General features: G+C 46.1%; 1 protein-coding gene across 1 annotated transcript in view; it reads right to left on the reverse strand.

The window, feature by feature from the left end:
* The window catches only part of TRANK1 (tetratricopeptide repeat and ankyrin repeat containing 1), an 80,479-nt gene that overhangs the window by 1,862 nt on the left and 59,108 nt on the right, over positions 1-19,509 (reverse strand). Inside the window, exons 16-22 of the mRNA XM_038570369.1 lie at positions 18,209-18,365; positions 15,353-15,441; positions 13,047-13,150; positions 12,814-12,946; positions 7,786-7,931; positions 1,645-4,679; positions 526-624 (exon numbers count right to left, since the gene is read on the reverse strand). Coding sequence (XP_038426297.1) covers positions 526-624; positions 1,645-4,679; positions 7,786-7,931; positions 12,814-12,946; positions 13,047-13,150; positions 15,353-15,441; positions 18,209-18,365 — 3,763 coding nt within the window. The remainder of the gene's footprint in view (positions 1-525; positions 625-1,644; positions 4,680-7,785; positions 7,932-12,813; positions 12,947-13,046; positions 13,151-15,352; positions 15,442-18,208; positions 18,366-19,509) is intronic.

Here is a 19,509-nt window from a genome sequence, read left to right on the forward strand (position 1 = left end):
AATTTGGCAAGACCATTCTGTCAGGAGAGAAACTTGACACTCCATACAAGCCCTTAACCCTCTATTAGGAAGATGCATGCTAGTTTTCCCAATGATTTTGTTTGCTTTGCTCACACATGTGTTTGTTTTCTATCCCCAAGACCAAAACAGTGCTGATACATACTAAACATTCAATAACTATCCACTGACTTACATGAATGGTTGACACAGGCAAGCATATCCACCAAGAGAAGGCTTTTCAATACTTTGTCAATCCTTGGGAGTCACTGTATTGAGCATGAGTAGTGACTAGATGTCATTGATAACAGCTCAGGAGTGTCAAAAGAGATCTTCAAAAAAGAAACTAAGGTGAGCCCTCACAGTCAGATGGGGAAGCTCAAATACTATGTTGCTAATAACTTGACTGACAGGGAGCGAGGCTCCTAACACTGAGCAGCCACTACTGACACCATAGGCAACTCCACTTCACATTGACCTGGGGGTCAGCAGAACCAGAGCGTCACCCTGAAATCAAGGGCTCCTTACCTTCCTCTTTTAAGTGGAGTTCTGTCTTCATCAGCCATTCCTGAGCATCCCTGACTGACGGGATCAGACTGTTGACCAGCCGAGCCATCACTTCCTCTGCTACAGGGACCAAAGAACAAGAGCTTTGAGTATGGGGGCTGCTGCAGAGATCAGACCAAGCAGTCCTAGATCCAAAGCCCCCACCACCTCCCAAGAACCTGTCTCTGTGTTTCCCCTGAGGGGGACAATGGGATAAGGACCCACAGCCAACTTGTGCTACCACAAACATACACTACAGTTAAATGCCAGCCTGACACCACCATCCCTGTGTATCTGTAGAGATTGCCAATGTCACTAAACCTTAAACTGGAGTGTCCAAATTACAGACTAAGTTTGAATATTTAATTTCACTAATTTTATACATGAGTTCCACTCAGTGTTGCTATGAAATAGCTAATAAAAAAGATTCAAAGACCACATAACAATTCTTATTGTTAAACTCCCACATGGGGTATGGTTTAAGAACCCTACTATATGTCTGGGTGGCTCAGTGGTTGAGCTTCTGCCTTTGGCTCAGGTCGTGATCCCAGAATCCTGGGATTAAGTCCTGTGTCGGGCTCCCCCACAGGGATCCTGCTTCTCCCTCTGTCTATTTCTCTGCCTCTCTTTCTGTGTCTCTCATGAATAAATAAATGAAATCTTAAAAAAAAAAAGGGAACCCTTCTAAAAGGAAGAGATCAACCGGGCAACTCCAGATCTTAGCCAAGGGCTCAATACAGAGTAGATGTTCAAAAAATGACCAGTGATGAATAGACCAGAAACTTAAGAGTTTTGTTAAGACTTTAAATGCTCTCCCTCGATCCTTGCCACAGAACTAGCTGGCTAGCCCTTCTCTTGTCTATAGTGCTGAGGAAACCATCTGGCCCAAGATAATCACAAAGTTTTAACTGAGGGCAGGGTGGTTCAAATGATGGGGTTTTGATGTAATTTGAGAACACACGTTCCTCACTTGTATCTCTGCTAATGCCAAGTTCTATCATCCCCAGGACAGACCTCACCACAAAGGACTTGGCCCTGACATGTGTTCTCAAAGCCTAGGTTCTAACACCACCTTGGCCCCAATCCCTGAGGACCCCTTACCGCCAACCCAGGCCTTCCGCCTGTAGAGGTCCTCCACTGTGTCCAAAACCTTCTTGATGTTCTCCTGGACCTTTCTCTGCAGCATGTGTCTGTGCTCTTTGGAGCCCAGATGACTTCGGTTCCGCATGCTCTGCTCGATGTCCTGTACCACCAGCTTGCCTTCATCGATGGCCGGGTCCACCTTCTCACGGAAAAATTCGGAGTACTTCTGGTAGGCCACCTGCTGCTTCCGATGGCGCTCTAGGAGGATGTGCTGCTCATAAGACTCGCTATTCCTCTCCAGACCCTCCATGTCTCCCAACTCAGCCCTGGAAATGGCCACAGCCTCGGAAGCCTCTCCCTCAAATGCTTTCCCAGGGCTGAAATAGTTGTCAGGACCTCGGGTGAACTTCACCCCACACAGGTCGCACTGGGTCCTGTCGACATCAGCCTTCTTGAAGTTTCCAGCCCCGGGCTCCCTGGTCTCCTCCTGGAAGCACTCCGTCTGAGCACTCGCCCTCCTCCACCAGCTGATGCACAGGGACACCACCAGGCATGCCCTTCTCAGCTTCCGCTGGATGGAAGCCTTCCGCTGCTTCTGGGAAAGGATGGCAGCCAGGAGGCGGTCCCGGTCTTCCAAGGCCAGCTCATCAGTCTCATCCTGCCCAAACTCGCACTCTGGTTCAGCAAAGTAGTCCACGGGGTCCACGCAGAGCAGGCGGTTCAGTTTCACCTCCTCATGATAGAGGCCGCGCACCACGGACCCCTTGGCGTGCGCACTGTCCCACCGCCAGTGGCAGTCCATCAGGTACTCTTCGTCCCGCTCGAAGAGCAGGTCCTGCAGAGCCTCGGCCACAGACTTCACATTGGCCGCCGCCAACACCCGCTTCACCACTTTCAGGAGCCTCTCGGGCACCTGGTCCGGGCAGTCCACGCTCATCAGCTGCAGCCTCTTCTGGATCTCCTGGAAGTGCTGGTACAGGAGAGGCCTGCAGTAGGGCTGCAGAACCTCCTTGGCGTTCACCAGCATCACCAGGCACAGCACCAGGGTCCGCTCCGCTTCACCGGACACCACGTAGTCTATCTCACCGAAGGCATCGAGCAGGACATTGAAGTTCACGTTCTCATAGCCGCATAGCACCTTGACGAGGTAGGAGAGGTGGAACCGGAAATCCTGAATGGCTCTCGTCACGTCCTTCGGTTTGTACTCCTGGATGATGGAGAACATGTCCTTCTTGCTGAACAGGAACTCCCAGTAGTGCAAGATCGCGATGTAGCTCTTGGGGAGGCACAGGATGGTGTTCTTCCAGAGGCGGGCCAGGACCACCCCACAGTGGACAAACTGGAACTCCAACAGGGCCACCGTGTTTCCGATGCTGGGGATGAGTGGTTCCTTGCACCTCTTGACAAGGACATTCATGAAACGGAAAAAGAGCCGCTTGTAGTCTTCCGGGTTCCTGTACACATAGAACTGGTCGATGCAATTCTCCAGCAGCCGGATGAAGCAGAGGTGGGTCTTCTCGGTATTGTCATCATCCTTGTTGGGTGCCAACATGCCAAATTTTCCTTCTATCCCCTTCATCTTGCTGCCTCTCCCCCTACCCCTTTCTTCTTTTTCAGCCTCTAGAGCTTTGAGTTCCCTGTTGTAGTTGTCCTCCTCCTGGTGGAGCAGCTTTTCAAACTCCTCCGGATAGTTGGAGGAGACGAGGAAAGCCTGCATGGCGCTCAGCCACAGGTCTGTAGACTCTCGGCGGCTTCGTGCCCTTTCATTTTGAAACAGAAAATGGATGTACTCTTTCAGAGCAGACCTGTAGGAACGAAAGGATTTGTAGTTTGGTTTGAGGATGTCTTTGCATGCCATGGGGTTTTCTGACAACACTCTCTGATGGAAATGCTTGGGGAAGAGGACATTCAGGAAGGATTTGCAAAGGCCATACATATCTGTAGACAAAATATAATCAATTTCTTCAAGTTCCTCTGCCAAGGTTTTGGGGAATACTTTTTTGGCTTCCAAAAGCAACCCACTGATCGCCACCAAGTGCATTTTTGACTGAACCAAACACCTGGCCTCACAACGCCGCAAAGGCCTGTGGAAATCTTTGCAGTTTTCATCCTCACATTTCAAGCCTACAATAAACCGCATGCAGATTCCTGGGTAGGTCTTCCCAAGTAGGCTCTTTGTGATCTGACACAGCCTGCTCAGAAGGTGTTTGCTGAGGGCTAATTTTACCTGGTCAGTCATTATTGAGAAATAGTCTTTTGTTTTCTTCTCTCGCAAGTTCAAATCCAGGTCACAAATTATTCTTAATATGGGTCCAGGGTCATTCTGAGCTATCTGGCAATATTTGGCATCCACCTGAGAAATCCCAAAAAACTCAAAGCAAGACTTGACCATCTCCTTCTCGGCGTTGTTCGTCACTCTTTTGAGGGCCCTGACCAGATTGAGGAGGACTTCCAGGCCCCCGGGAGCCAGGGCCAGGACCTTCTCAGGCTCGGCCTCACACTGGCTGGTGGCTTCGTAGAGCGCCTCCACCACTCCAGCCGAGTGATTGAGTGTGTCAAACTTGAAGAAGGCATCCTTGAGCTTTTGAAAGTCTCTCAGGATTACCCCCTGAAGGAACTGTGCCTCAGCAATGCCAGACAACTGGTTGGTTTGACAACAGAGGTCAAGGGCTTCTCTCAGAATGGCCTTGGTATGTTCTACATCCGAATCCCTAGCCACGTTGAGGCGGGCAGCCCCCAGCAGACACGAGGCCTGGAAGTCCTTGTCAGCAGTGAGCCTGGCAGCCTCCAACAAGCAGCCATGTTGCTTCATCAGCAAGGCAGCCTCTTCTCTCCGACCTTCCCTGTTGAGCAAGTCTGCAGCTTCCACTAGTCGTCCACGAGACTTCAGGAACACCAGCTGGTCTTCTATGTCCAGCTTCGAGAGAACAGCCATCATCTCCTTGATCTTATTTGCACTCAGGTACTTTGCTGCAGCTTCCAGGTAAAACTGACTGGCAGAATAAGATAGCTTGGATATGGGAAGGGTCTTGGCCCTCAGCATTTCTTCGTACCTGGAATGACAGACAACACAAATGTCAGCTTATTACCACCCAATGGGAAACGTTCTCCAAATTCAGCACAAAGCAAGTTCAATGCAATTCCCACATGCAGATATAAATTACAAAACAAGAGCTAAACTTGTCCAGCAGCTTTACAAATGCATCACTTCACATGGATAAAATTCCTTCTTTATTTTCCAAAGGAACCAAGCATTAGTATATTTAGTTAATGAAACATAATAGAGTTGCAACCTAAGCAAAGGGAAGTTAGGGAAGTCTGAAAGTCAATCTGAAGGGCAATAATTATTCATAATCAAAATTATCCCAGAAAAAAAACCTTAAACTTTCACAAAAGCATGATATTCAGTTGGGTCTACAACTCCATTGCATCTGAGATAGGACTAATGAGACAGGGTGAAGACAGAGACTGCACACACACCAGCACAACATTCGACTTCCTCTTATTACCCAACCTGTGATTTTTCTCTTCTGCCAGGTATGTGCGTGGTTGAGTTAGACTGAGATTAATGAAGCTCTGAATGTTCCTCTTTTCTCTGCTGATCAAGGGCAGTATATCCCACACTACAGTCCCACAGTTATTAAGGCACAGGAACAATCCAATAAAACATGCTCACTTTTGAACTCTCGTTAGGATAAAATCCATCTTTTCACAACCAGAAAAGTGCCTAGATGCCTTACGATGCCCCAGAGTTATGCTACCAACATCAGATTTCCTGGTAAAACAGGCTTCCCCTGAGGGGTGTAAATAAAGATGAAGAAAGGGAGTACACTTCACATGTGAGCTGAGTAACGGAGTAACGAGTTGTTTTACCAAGTATGAAGAGCTACCCAGGTATTTTCTTTTCAAATTTAAAATGTCCTCAATGCACTTTGAGTCAGGCCAGTTAGCACCTGAATTCTATACTCAGTATGCAGAGTGTTCAAAGGACACTCAACTAGATCTTGTGTGAGGCTCCAGTGGATACTCAGGTTACACTTAGATCTCAATTCAACACATCATTAGAAACCCTCAGTTGTATACCTCAATAAAGCTGAAAAGAATAATAAAAGAAAATGATTTTTCTGAGGAAAATCTGTGACTATTTAAGGCTCTTCTAGAAAACTAAGGACAGAAGGTTAAATAACTAATTAAAAAAAAAAAACTCTCAGTCAGTTTTGTCATATGAACTCACAAGAGAATTGGCCTGGTCAATTACTGCCACCACCACTGCATAGCACCCTGATAACCCAATAAATGTCACATCTGGATCCTGTTATGGATGGATAGTTTGCACCCCCTAAAATTCATACATTCACGCTCCAACTCCCAGTGTGGTTGACTTTTGGAGATGGGCTCTCTAAGGAACTAACTAAGGTTAAATGAGGTCACAACGGTGGAGCACTGATCCAACGAGATTAGTGTCCTTATAAGAAGACACCAGAGAGGGACACCTGGGTGGCTAAGTTGGTTGGGCATCTGACTTGGGTTTGGCTTGGGTCACAATCCCAGGATGATGGGATCCAGCCCAGCATCTGGCTATGTGTTCATCAGGGGTCCTGCTTGAGGATTCTCTCTCCTTCTCCCTCTGTCCCTCCCCCTACTTGCATGCACTTGTTCTCTCTCTAAAATAAATAATTTTTTTTAAAAAAAGAAGACATCAGAGAATGAGCTCTCTTGTGCACTCTCTCTCTCACTCCATGTGTAAGTGCCAAGGAAAGGCCACATGAAGACACAGTGAGAAGGCAACCATCTGTAAGCCAGGGAAAGAGCTCTTAGTAGTCTTGATCTTGGAACTTCTAGCCTCCAAAACTAGGAGAAAATGAATTTCTGTCATTTAAGCCACCCAATCTATGGCATTTCCTTACAGCACTCTGAGCTAATACACACCCATTGTGTATATCATATATATAATGGTACCCAAGAACTAGAGAAGGGAATATGCTCCTTTTCCCACCCATGGCACTGAACACCTACTTTTCCATTTCCAAAAATAAAATTCAAGGTACTAAGTACCTTTATTGAGGTACTGGTTACACAAGTATGTTAATTTTGTGGGAATTATGCGTGCCTTTTAATAAAAGCTGACTTTAAAAATCTGAAGTTTAAAAAAAAAAATCTGAAGTTTGAACATCTGGGTCAGTTATGTTCATTTTGTCACTTGTATAATTTGATAGAAAGCAAAAAAAAAAAAAAAATGTAGAACCAACCCATATCCTACTTTCAGGAGCTGAGAGTGGTCTCAAAATCCTGCTCAACAGAAATGCAGAACAGCAGATTCTGTGATTCTAGCTGTCCCATACCACTGGGAAGATCTCCTAGGGTAATCAACAACATGCTCTTTCTATATTCCTTGTCAACCATCAACCCTACCATCTCCATCTCTGGAATATGAGGTAGGCTGAAGGCTCAAGAAGGTCTCCATGTATGAAACTTATGAGAGTATGTGTTCATAAATTTCACACACATATGTATGAGTGCATGACTGAAGATCTGCCAGGAGATCATGGTAAAGCAAAATCCTGATGGCCCACTAGCACTCTTACCTTTATCCAGCCAATCAGCAAAACTGTCAACTCAGCAGGTAAAGGTGGAGAGGACAGAACCATCATTAGCACATGTGTGTCATGTACACATGTAACATGTGTGTCATGTACACATGTAACAAACCCTTCATCTTCTACCCCTTATCCTCATGACATGGTGTCAAAGCTTATAAAGAGAGTAAAGTATATTAAACATACATATATTAAGAGTGCATTTACTAAATGCACTAGAATGGTGGTCACTAAGGAGAGAATGGGAATGGAGACTGGCCATGAAGAGGAAGAGGATGAACAAACTAAAACCAATGGTGGGTTTGCTGTAAACAGAAGATTATATTCTACTCATTTTCCTCCCACACTTCCCATCCAGCTCCTCAGTTAATCCTTTAGGCTTGGCTCTTGCCTTCAAGGAGCTCCTGATCCAGCACCGATGCCACCACTTCAAGTGAAAGGAGTGTGATATGGGCAAGCCACTTCAAAAGAGCAGGATAACACCATCCAGGGCAGACTGCCCAGAGGGAGCAATGGAAGGGAGGGAGCAGCATGGGGGAAGGGAGAGAATAAAACTACTTACTTTTCCACTGCAATAGCAGCTTCTTCAAAAAGCTCCTCTTGACAGTACATTTTGAGTGCTAGATCAAATTCCTGGATCTGCTCAAAGCATCTGAAAGCATCTTTGTAGCACTGGCTTCGCTTATAGAAATAGGCAGCATCTCTTATCTAGGAGAGAGTAAAATATACTCTTAGAGTATTCACAGCATAACTTTTTATCTCAAAAATAAGCCAACACCATGAATAACGATGTCTGCTATTTGTTGGAATACAGTGAAAAACACTAAGACATAAATAATATTAGGAAAACAAATTCTTTATATGGGGAAAAGCAAAGTTAAATCCCAACCTCACACCTTGACACAAATTTAACCTTCAGATAGGCCAAAGATCTAAATGTGAGAGCTGTTGAAAGAAAATGTATGAGAATATCTTTGTGACTCAGAGATAAAGTCTTCAGCAAAACCGAAAACACTCAAACTTTAGGGGAAAAACTGATGCATTCAATTACATCACAAATGTTGAACAAAGCTCATGTGAAATGAAGTTAATGGAGAGAAGACAAACATTAACACTGAGACCAGCACTGTCAAATAGACCTTGTTGTGAATACAGAAATATTCTACATCTATGCTAGCCAATTTGGTAGCCACTAGCCACATATGAATGGTGAGCACATGACATGTAGGTTAGTGTAACTGAGGAACAGAATTTTTTATTTCATTTCATTTTCATCAGTTTTAACTTTAATTTCTACCTGTAGCTAATGGCTACTGTATTAGAGTGGACAGGTCTAGAACATTAAATGGATTCCTGCAACCACAGAAAAAGACTTTACTGAAAACCCAACAGAAAACTATGTAAAGGATATAAAGCGGCAGGTCATGGTTGGGGGGAAACATGAATGACTAACAAATCTATTAAGATGCTCAATTTCACTAATAAAGAAATGTGAATTAAAACCACAGTAACATATATCCATAAAGTTTGCAAAAATTAGAAAATCAGAACCAATTGAATGTTGGGTACATGGAGCCCTAATGCACGAACTGGCACAGCTGTTCTGGAAAACAAAGTGGCTTCCACTTTCATTTAGTGAAATTAAGTATATGCACACCCTAGAGCCAGCAAGCCCACTCCTAGTAGTCCCCAGGACAGTAAGGAGACATGCAATCCACAGTGCTATGTATGGCAGCTGGTTGTTGGTGGCAACCTGGATGTTCTCTGATAGGGAAATGGTAAGTCAAATGCAGGGGATGCCCATTCTGGATTACTATCAGTGGCCAAAAACCTGGCCAGGCCTAACACTATAGCAGGGGGTGGAAAAAGTAAAAAACAGAACAATATGCTATTTAAATAAGCCTAAAATGTGTATGTTAGAGAAAATACTACTATTTGCTCTTCAATTATACATGCACATGGGGATTCCACATTAAATGCACTGGAGTGGCTGCCAGGGAGGACAGAATGGAAATGGAGACCAGTCATGAAGAGAAAGAGGATGAACAAAGGAAAAAAGGAAAACCACAAGACTTTCCATAAACACAAGCAGGTCTGCCATAAACACAAGATTATATCCCACTCTTCTACCACACTTCTGTCAAGCCCCCCAGGGTAATCTGTTATGCTTGGCTCTCCCAACGTTTTCCCAAATTTCCTTTCCACCACCTCCACTGCCATCACAGCAATGTAAGCCACATCATCAAGCCTCAGCTGCTGTTCCCCACTGGCCTGTCTGCTTCTACTTTTGTTACCCACAGACCTCCCCCAGAGCATCCAAATAATGAGCTCCATGTCACTCCTGCAGTCATAACCTTCCACTGGCTCCCTGTCACACTTGAATAAAATCTAGTCCCTACCATGGACTTTGAGGTCCATGATTTGCTCCTGCTACTGTCTCTTGTTCATTTTACCACTTACTTGTACCCACTCACTCTCATCTGGCCCAACCAGCTTCCTTGCTGTTCCTGGAGCTCCCCAACACACTCCCACCTTGCAGAGCTGTTGCCTGCAAGGATGCTTGGCCTTCGATGCCCTCCAGCAGTTCTCACAGTCTCTGCTCAAAAAGCAGCACCCCTAACTACAGAGAACAAATCGAGGGTTGATGGAAGGATGTGGGTGGGGGATGGGCTAGATGGGGGATGGGGGTTAAGGAGGGGACTTGTTATGATGGGCACTAAGTGTTATACATAAATGGTGAACCACTGAACTCTACTGCTGAAACCAATATTGCACTGTATGTCAACTAACTAGAATTTAAATTTTGGAAAAAAAAAAAAAAAAAGGGCAGCTCCCTGCTGGCCCTCTGCCCAAAAGAACAGCATCTGACACTTCCTTACCCTCACCCATCACCTAGCTTCATCACCATTAGCATCTCAAAGCCACTGGTTTGTCTGCCATCCCTCTCCTCCACTAGGAAGGGACACTCTGTGACAGGCAGAGGCCCCTATGTTGTCACTGGCTGTGAGCACCCACAGTGCCTGGCACACAGGAGGGGCCCACCTATTTGTTGAATATCTCACTTCATAATTCTACTTGCTGCACCTGAGATCCAGAGAGAAAACAAAATCAAAGGGAAACAAGACAAAACACATAGGCCAGGCCCTCTAATAAATCTCAGCTGGCTTTTTTTTTTTTCATCTAGATCATCTACACCAAGTAGCAAAATACAAAGAAAATTCAGGGATCAGGTTTTTCAACGTCCAGAGACCTTTCAGAGCAGAGAGTATCTAGACCCATCTCAGCCACATGGATACAACCCCATAACCAGAAAGAACATCTATAACCCTGTCTCTTGTCCTCTCCTGACAATACTGATTACTCAGAAGGAAAATCTCCAAGCGAGAGTGCACGCCCTATGAGGTGCCAAGCGTGTGTCCAAGTAGAGAGAGAGCAGAGGGCTGGCTCTAAGTGGCAGCCCCCATGCTCTGTACACTCTGCTCCCTGAGGGGAGGGGTCCCCCTCGAATCCAAAGCAAGGGCCTTGAGAGGTTTCCAGAGGACCAATGTCGCTCTCAGCAAAGAGGCAAGAAGCAGGCAAGGCAGAGGAATCCCTACAAAAAAGTCTTACGCCCCCAGCGCTTCCTCACAACCATTTCTTTGCAGGGGTGGCACACATTTGGGGGCTGAGGACAGGGAGGCAATCTGGTATAAGGATGTTGACAAAGGCTGCTGCCATATTGGTCAACTTGAATCGTGCTGTTTAGTGTTGTGGGATGACCTCAGGAGGTCTGAGGCTGCTGAGGGTTGAACACCCTTTCAGGGAGGAGTCTGAGCAAAGAAAGGAACCGGACCCCTCCCTGGATGGGGCTTGGAGCTGCTAGAATGTACTGGGGAGAGAAAGCAGAAGAGGCTGCCCCCAGTGATCAAGCCTGTGGAAGGGGAAGGAAACAGGGAATGCTTTGTCACCAGGAGCGGGGTGGCCTCCATTTTTGAAGGCACAGAAGTCACAAAGAAGGGAACACAGGCTGTACTTCTGGCCTTCTGGTTCCCCTGCTTCCTACTTTCTGAGGAAGAGCTTGCCAGGTCGGGGAGGTGGGCAAGGTGAGTAAGTAAGGAGGCGGTCCCTGACTCGGTCATAGCCGGAGCTGGCACTGGTGGGCAAAAAGAGGGAGCAAAGGCTTAGGCTGGTTCCCTGCAATTGTCACCACTCAAGGTCCAGGTGGCAGCATGGGAGATTGAAGGGCTAACAACCATAACATGTAGTAAAGATGGAAGCTACCCTAATTCCTAGATCTTAGGACCCAAACTCCCACCCACCCTGAAATCCCTAACCCGTTCCCATCTCCCACATGCTAACAAGTCACATCCCCTAATAAACATAGGGCAGGTCAGACAGTACCAGGTGGGCCCCACTGACTTGGGGCCACAGTTCAAAGTCCCCAGTAGGTGCCACCCCCAACTACCCAATGTCCACGGTGTTCTGAGGATCCAGGAGCTACTACATTCAGAGAGCCATGGAGCCCCGCATCCCTGCTGGAGAACCAGAGAGCCCCTCTGGGGAGAATGCAGCAGCCCCAGCTGGGCTTTCTAAAGCACAGCTTCTCAAGCTACCTAGCTCTACACCTCCAGGCCCTCACAACAGATACACTGGAAGTGAATTGTGTGAGGTACAGCGTGATGACTATAGTTGACACTGTGGTATATTTGAAAGTTGCTAAGAGAATAAATCTTAAAAGATCTCCTCACAAGAAAAAAATTCTTATAACTCTACATAGTGATGGATGTTAACAAAACTTAACTATAGTGATCATCTTGCAATATATACATATGCCAAATACCTCTAATAAAATTTTACATGCCAATTATATCTCAAGGGAAAAAAAGACAAGGGAATTGTTAAAAAAAAAAAAAAGTCATCACTGCTTGAATGTTCTAGCAATGCCAAATTGCTGTAATAGTCGCTCATTGGTTACTGTCTCCTTCTGTGTTAATCCTTTGGCAGACAAATAAAAATCTGTGTCCCGCCACCAGCCTGCTGGCCATTCTGTGAGTAGCTAAGTTCTAGATCAGCGGCTCTGTCTGACAGCACTTTCTGCAATGATGGAAATATTCTATAACAATGAGCACTTGAAATATGGCTAGTGAGACTGAGGAACTGGTTTTGTAATTTTATTACATTGTCATTAAATAGCCACCTGGGGCTTGTGGCTGCTAGACTGGTTGGTGCAGATCTAGAGCAATTGCTGAGAACCCAGAAAAATTGCCATATCAGTGCCAGGTTATTCACACAGGCAGACTCCAGACTGAACACGGAGGACAGGAAGGGAGGAATATTCCAAAGCCCACCTTCCCTTGGATTTGAACACCTGGCCTCCCATGATTAATATCAGGTTGCAAACATTTACACAGACAGGCATGCACACATAACACATCTTTGGAGCCACGTAAACACTTGGGCAAGTGGAGAAAGAACAGCTGCCCTACAGTCCTTGGGGCCGACTTGTCCCTCTCTGGAGGCCCAGAGCCCCTCCCTGATGCAAGCAGGGGCTGAGGGAGTCTGCTCCAGAGCAGCCCAGTGCTCCCAGTGGCAGCGTGGGCTGGGCCCATACCTTCCCCAGCTTCTCACACAGCTGGGCAGACAGCTGGAACTCCTTGGCATAGCTCAGGCACTTGAGGGACAGCTTTGGCTCCTTGCACTCCAGATAGGTTCTGGCCAGTTCTAAGTACTCCATCTGCTTCTCCCTGGAGGAGGGAGAGAAAACAGAGTACCCACGGCATGGTGACCTCGCCCCAACAGAGCTCACCAGCCAATCTCATCAGAGATGACCCCTGCGACTCTTACTTGGGGCTGACTTTCTTGGATTTCATGTTCAGGGCGGTGTTGTGGGCCAGCGCCAGCTTCTCCTTCTCAAAAGCACCTCCTTTTTGGTAACACTTGGCTGCAACCTAAAACAGGCAAAAATTTTTGATTCCCAGCAAGGGGCTGGAGGTGACACACAGAACAAGGGTTAAAGCACACATGCCACGTTTGCACTGACAAGGCAGTGAGTCTCACCCCAGCCCAGCCTGAGGGGGAGGAGCAGGAATGGGCTGATGAGCTTTAAAAAAAAATGGCCTCATAGGATAAAGCCCAGTAATATGACCAGTGAACACTTCCTACTCCACTTCCTTGTGGAAGTGCCCTGAATCCAAGGAATCCACGGAAAAGGGATGCAGGATGTGTTTTTACAAACCACCAGAATTAACACCTTCACTGAATCTTCCAACAGCCACGTGGGAGAAGTTTCATCCCTCTCATAGCATACAGTAGCAAAGACACAGAGCCATGGACCCAAAGTCACCCAGCAGCTCATCTGGGCCCTACATAGGTTTTCTCTAGTCGGTAACTATAATGGCCAACAGTGTTGGTAGAACAGCTACAGCACAGAAATGGGGGTAGAGATGGGGATGGAGATGGTGTCATCACATTCCATAAAATAACTGGCTAGATCTGTGGGTCATGCAGGTCTGTGTTGAGCAAGCAGAAGGTAGGCAGATGAGCATCACAGGAGAGTTGCCGGGACCCCTATTCCTGCCAGCAGAAAGCTGCTTTTCTAAAACGGGCATGTTGACACCATGTCTCAAAGCACAGGCCATAGGGTAGAAAGTCACGTCTGGTCCAGCATGTAAAGATTAGGTCTCAGTGTGGCTGAGGGAAGGATTATGTAGACAAGATGACATCTTGTTCCCTCAGGCTCTTTGCTCCAGCCTCCCCAGCCTCATAGGGCTCCTTCCATTCCCATGACTTGTGCCATACTCCTTCCCACACTGGCCCTTTGCACATGGTGCTCCTTCTGATTGAAATGCTCTTCCATACCTTCTCTGCCCAGTTAACTTCATTTATCCCATAGGCCCTCAGCTCAAGGCTCCTACTTAAAACAGCCTCCTCTGGCCTCCCTGTCCAGGACAGGTGGTTCTAGGGGCAGCTGGTTTCTCATCTGGGATACCTGCCAACAGCTGGAGCTGTGTACTCTTCTGAGTGCCTGAACTGCTCACCATCATATCCCTGCAACCTAAACACAATGTTTGGCCCAAAGTTCAACAGGAATTTGTTGAATGAGTGAATCTCAAGCGAATGTGTGAGTGGTTCTGGAACAGTCACTGACATGCAGCCAAAAACTCAGGAAACCACCTGAGTCCTGAAGTCCTCTAGTGCATTCAAAATCAGGTGAGGAGAAGCCTTTTTATAACATTCTCATCTGCACCAACTCCCATAAAAAGATTTCAGATTCAAATATTCAAAGGGTCTTTTTAAAAGGATAAAGACTTGGAACTCCATGGGCAACATGTATGGGTTGACACCAACAGTGTTCTGAAGGGAATAAAGGGAAAGACTAGCTAGTTTTCCAATTTCATATCCATACCTGCTGGATATTATTCCACTCTTCCCTCCGTGCTCCCTCCCCTAAAAAGAATCTTGGTTTTATATTAGCAGCCAAGTTACAACAAGGATGGGCAGTGAATAAAGCTTCAGAGTTCTGTCAAGTTCTAGCAACTAAATACTACATATTTATGGAAACACTTTCCAGACACACCCAAACACGCAGCAGGGTGCATTCTGTTTTCTCACCCCTTAGAACTGACTGCTCATCCTAGTGAGCTGAAGAAGGCTGCTCAAGCTCACTAGGATGACTTGTGGCCCAGAATGGGTCAACTCACTCAAGTGATAAAGACTCAGATTGGGAGTCAAGTCTATGTCAGATCAGTTTGAAAAACAAATGACCAATCTGGTACTATTTCAAAATGCAGTGCGATGATGGCACAAATTTTTAAACACAGAGCACAGGAGGGAAAGAAAAGAGCATCAGGCTTTGTTTGTGCAGCAGAGGCCAGGACCCTCTGTTTTCCTCTCAGTACATGATGGCACCTGGTCCCTGCAAAGAGTTGTCATGCTTGCACTGGAGAAGGAGCCGGACAGGGAGCTCTCCTCATCAAGGATGGCCTGATGTTTCAGAAGCAGCAGCACAAGCACCCAAACCTTGGCCTTATCCTGGTGATGAGCATGATGGTGAGAAACCTGCCTGTGAGGCCTGATGAGGTCACTAATCACAAAGACCTTCCCTGCACCACCCCCTCACCCTTGCCCCTACTCCAGGTCCAGCCCCTTACCTTCCAGCACTGGTGTTTGGCGTAATAGTCTCCTTGAGCAATCCACTCCTCAGGCGTTGAAGTCTTAACAAACATGCTGTCATCAAAGTCTAAAATGAGAAAAGAGAAGTGGGTTTGTTTCTCTGCCATTCGTTCTCTTAAACTTGTCATTATGTGCTGAAGTTGGCTCCCTTCCCATACCCCAAAATTGCATAAGTTGAAACCCTAAACCTCAGTGCCTCAGAATATATATTTGGCTATATTTGGAGGCAGGGCCTTTAAAAGAGGTGATAAAGTTAAAACAAGGCCGTTAGGGTGACTCTAGGTCCTTATAAGAAGAGGAGATTAACACACAGAAAGAGACACCAGGGGCTCACATGGAACCATCTACAAGCCAAGGAGAGAGGTCTCAGAAAAAAACCAAACCTGCTGACACCTCGATCTTGGACTTCTTGCCTCCAGTACCATAAGATAGTATGGCTTATGGGGTTTTATTATGGCAGCCCAGGCAAATGAATACACCTGCATTGTCTTTATAGGATTCATTTTAAGATAGATTTTAGCTTAGCAAGCCAGGTTGCTGTGGGTTTTGGAAAAAGGAAGTAGGGGTAAGAAAGGATGTTGCTCAGTTTCTGAACTTCAGTCTACCCACCTCTCCTATGGCTACGGATTAGAAAACAGAAAATTCTAATTCGTCCTTGAAAATCCAAAGCCGTGTAGCTCTTAGCAAACTTCCACCCAGGGCCTTTAGCAAGGAACGAGGTGACAGAGTTTTACAGTACTTTCAAATGTGCAGAGTTTGCACTCAGGGTAAGCAACGTGACATATCCTCATGGGTGGGCATAGACCATCATAACCACCTGCCGTCAGGCCCTTCTGTTGTCACACTCGCCTGCTGGTGACTAGATTAGCCACCCCTCCTGCAGCCCCCCGAACATCACCGGCAGTGGACAACCCTCTCTGCAGGTTCTGAGCCACAGCTGCAAGGAGCACATGAAAGACTGAACACCAGCACAGGGCTGAGAGCCAAACCTGGGCCGAACGGGTCCAGGATACCCGGGCCAAGGGATATGCATGGGGGGCAGCAAGGCGGACCTGCCAGCTTCATTTAGAAGGTCCAAAATCCTTCTTGCCAGCCCTCTACCATGCCCTGCAGCACTGCTTTGCAGCATCTTGTCCTGACTCCATGTGCTATCAGTGCTCTGGTGACACTTCACCCTTGTAGCAGAGCCCCCTGGTATCTCTGCACAGGGCCGGCACGATGATAAAAACACCCCAGTTACACGTCACCACGCTCCTCACAAGCTCCCCTGAATGGTGGGAACAGATGTTCTCCCAGACTTTACCATGTGCAACTTACAACACACTTAAGACTGTCCTTTTTCTTGTACTCTTAATGCTACCAAGACAGAAAATAGTGATCTCGTTTCATTCTGAATTTTTAAGTGAAAGAAAATTGACTGTCTTGATGACCTCTTGCAACAGGCACCAGAATCTCTTTTGAGAATAAAGAATACAGGCTGCAGAAAGATTAAGAATGACTCCGGCAGGCCAGCCCCCTTGCTCCGTTTTCGTTGAAGAAATGAAGGCCCAGGATGAGAAAGTGAGCCTGGACAAAGTCACATGGCTACACAGGTAGAAAGCTCTAATGTTCTCATGAGAAGCTAGGTTTTTGTTTGTTTGTTTTTTAACTCCAAGACTTCAACTTTCCCCCATTACATGTAACAGCCCAGGGACAGTACAGCTAACCCTGGTCCCCAAATGGGCCACTGGCTGCAACCAGAAATAGCCCCCATAAAACTGGCCAGAAAATGCTCAGGAAATCAGCAGACCTCTGCAGAGTGGCCAAGCCCTGCACTTTCCCCCTTCCTTAGAGAAATTAACTGTGGCCTGGAGAGACCAACTCAACAGCTAGCTAACCCACAAGAAAGACAACAATTTTCTCCTTTATGAAGGGCTGATTACTTCTCTGCTAGTTATCCTATCAGGAGATCTTCACTCCTTTTTTTAATTAGCTAGTCTCTGCAAGGGATCCAAACAACACACAATATTGGTTTGGCTCAGTCCTAGGATGAGAGCAGCCTCTATGAACAGTTTCTCACTGGCAGACACTTAGGTCATCTTAGTTTCTTATAATTATAAACAGGACTGTGAGGAACACTTTTGTGCATGTATCTTTGAGATTTTATACAAGAATATCTCTAGGATAGGTTCCTGGAACAGGAATTGTTGGGTCACTTTTAAACCAGTACATTCTTTATTTTGATAGATATTGCCAGTCAGTTGTCCAAAGACCATAGCAATTGGTGTTCCCCCAACAAAGCCTATTTCCTCTCACCCTCGCCCATGACCCTCACTTTTTTTTTAAGCAGGCTCCATGCACAACATGGGGCTTGAACTCATGACCCTGAGATCAAGACTCAAATGCACTACTCACTGAGTCAGCCAGGCACCTGCCATAATCCTCACTTTTAAAGATCTTCCCTGAAGGAGTTAACCTCCTCCCACCGCATTACAACCACACACACCCCGCACACCTTAGCAGTAAATACAAACTCTCATTTCTCAGAAGAATGTGGAAAGAAAGCATTTTCAAAAACCTGTATCTTTTGGGGTACCGGGGTGGCTCAGTGATTGAGCATCTGCCTTTGGCTCAGGGCATGATCCTGAGGTCCTGGGATCAAGTCCCACATCGGGATCCCCGGGAGCCTGCTTCTCCCTCTGCCTGTGTCTCTGCCTCTCTCTGTGTGTCTCTCATGAATAAAAGAATAAAATCTTAAAAAAAAAAACCTATATATCCTTTATAGCTGATCATAAGAAGAAGTTAGAGTAACACCTTTTGTATCTGACATCCAGAATATTTTAATGAGACCTTACCTTTATTTTCATCTGTCTTCACAACTTGGACAAAATCTCTTCTCATGAAATATTTGAAAGCAGGAGCCCGCTTCTCTGGGTTTTCATCAAAGATCCAGAGGTTAACCCGGGCCCGTGTGATGGCAGTGTATAGCTGCTTCAGCTCTCCATTGAGGAGCTAAATTGAGAACAAAGGTGGAGAGTTGCTTGTCTATAGCTTCAATGTGATACACTTCATGGGCTTACTCATTTCGATAAAATACAAAAAGCAAATTTAAGTACAGCACAAGCGTGAGCAGGACAGGAGGGGCTCACGGTGGCCACAGCACAGATAAGTGAAGCTCTAGTAAGGAAGCACAGCATTAGCATAGGACTGCCCGATCTACTGTGATTTTATATTTTGAAATAATTATAGGTTCATAGGAAGTTATAAAGATAGCATAAAGAGGTCCCATGTACCTTTCACTCAATCTATCCCAGTGGTTACATCTTAGACAATTACTGTAACTTATTTTTAAAAATTAAGCCAGTCATACACTTCTAAGACCATTATCATTACTACAAAATTATTCATGACCTATGCCATGATTGAGGACTGCAGATATAAGCAGGTTATGACTTGAACATGGGGAGGGCCAACTTGATTAAATAATGCACATTTCAAAACAACAGTGGATTCATGGCTACCTAGAGGTTTGCACAGTTTGGCAGTGATTGAACTTTTATTTCTGCAGAGCCTTCTAGGCATTTACAAAAATAACCTGATAATTGCTATTCTGTTTGTTTTGCACTTTGTAGGAGACATTAAACTAGGGCGGTAGTTTCTCCCTCAAGTTTTTAGTTTTACTGATTCAATTTTCTGGGATGTTGCCCTCACTCTCGAGACCCCCCCCATCAACCTCCCTCAGTCAAGAAGTCTGCAGCACTACTCAGCTTTGGCCTCCTCCTCAGTGAGGTAGCTGCAGGTTGGCTCCCTTAACAGTATAGGGGAGCAAAATTTGCCACCCCCAAATGTGGAGAGTTGGCATGTGGATTATTTTAGGCAAATTATTTTTTTTTTAAGATTTTATTCATTCATAGAGACACAGCTAGAGAGATAGGCAGAGGGAGAAGCAGGCACCATGCAGGGAGCCCAACGCGGGACTCAATCCTGGGTCTCCAGGATCACGCCCTGGACTGTAGGCAGCGCCAAACCGCTGCGCCACTGGGGCTGCCCTAGGCAAATTATTTTTAAGAAACAAAAGGTTTGGGAAGAAACTTTGGCTTTCACCCAGACTGCCTAAAAGAATTTAGACAACCTGTTCCAGGAACAGAACAACCAC

This window comes from Canis lupus, chromosome 23 (genome assembly GCF_011100685.1).
Source record: "Canis lupus familiaris isolate Mischka breed German Shepherd chromosome 23, alternate assembly UU_Cfam_GSD_1.0, whole genome shotgun sequence".
NCBI lineage: Eukaryota > Metazoa > Chordata > Mammalia > Carnivora > Canidae > Canis > Canis lupus.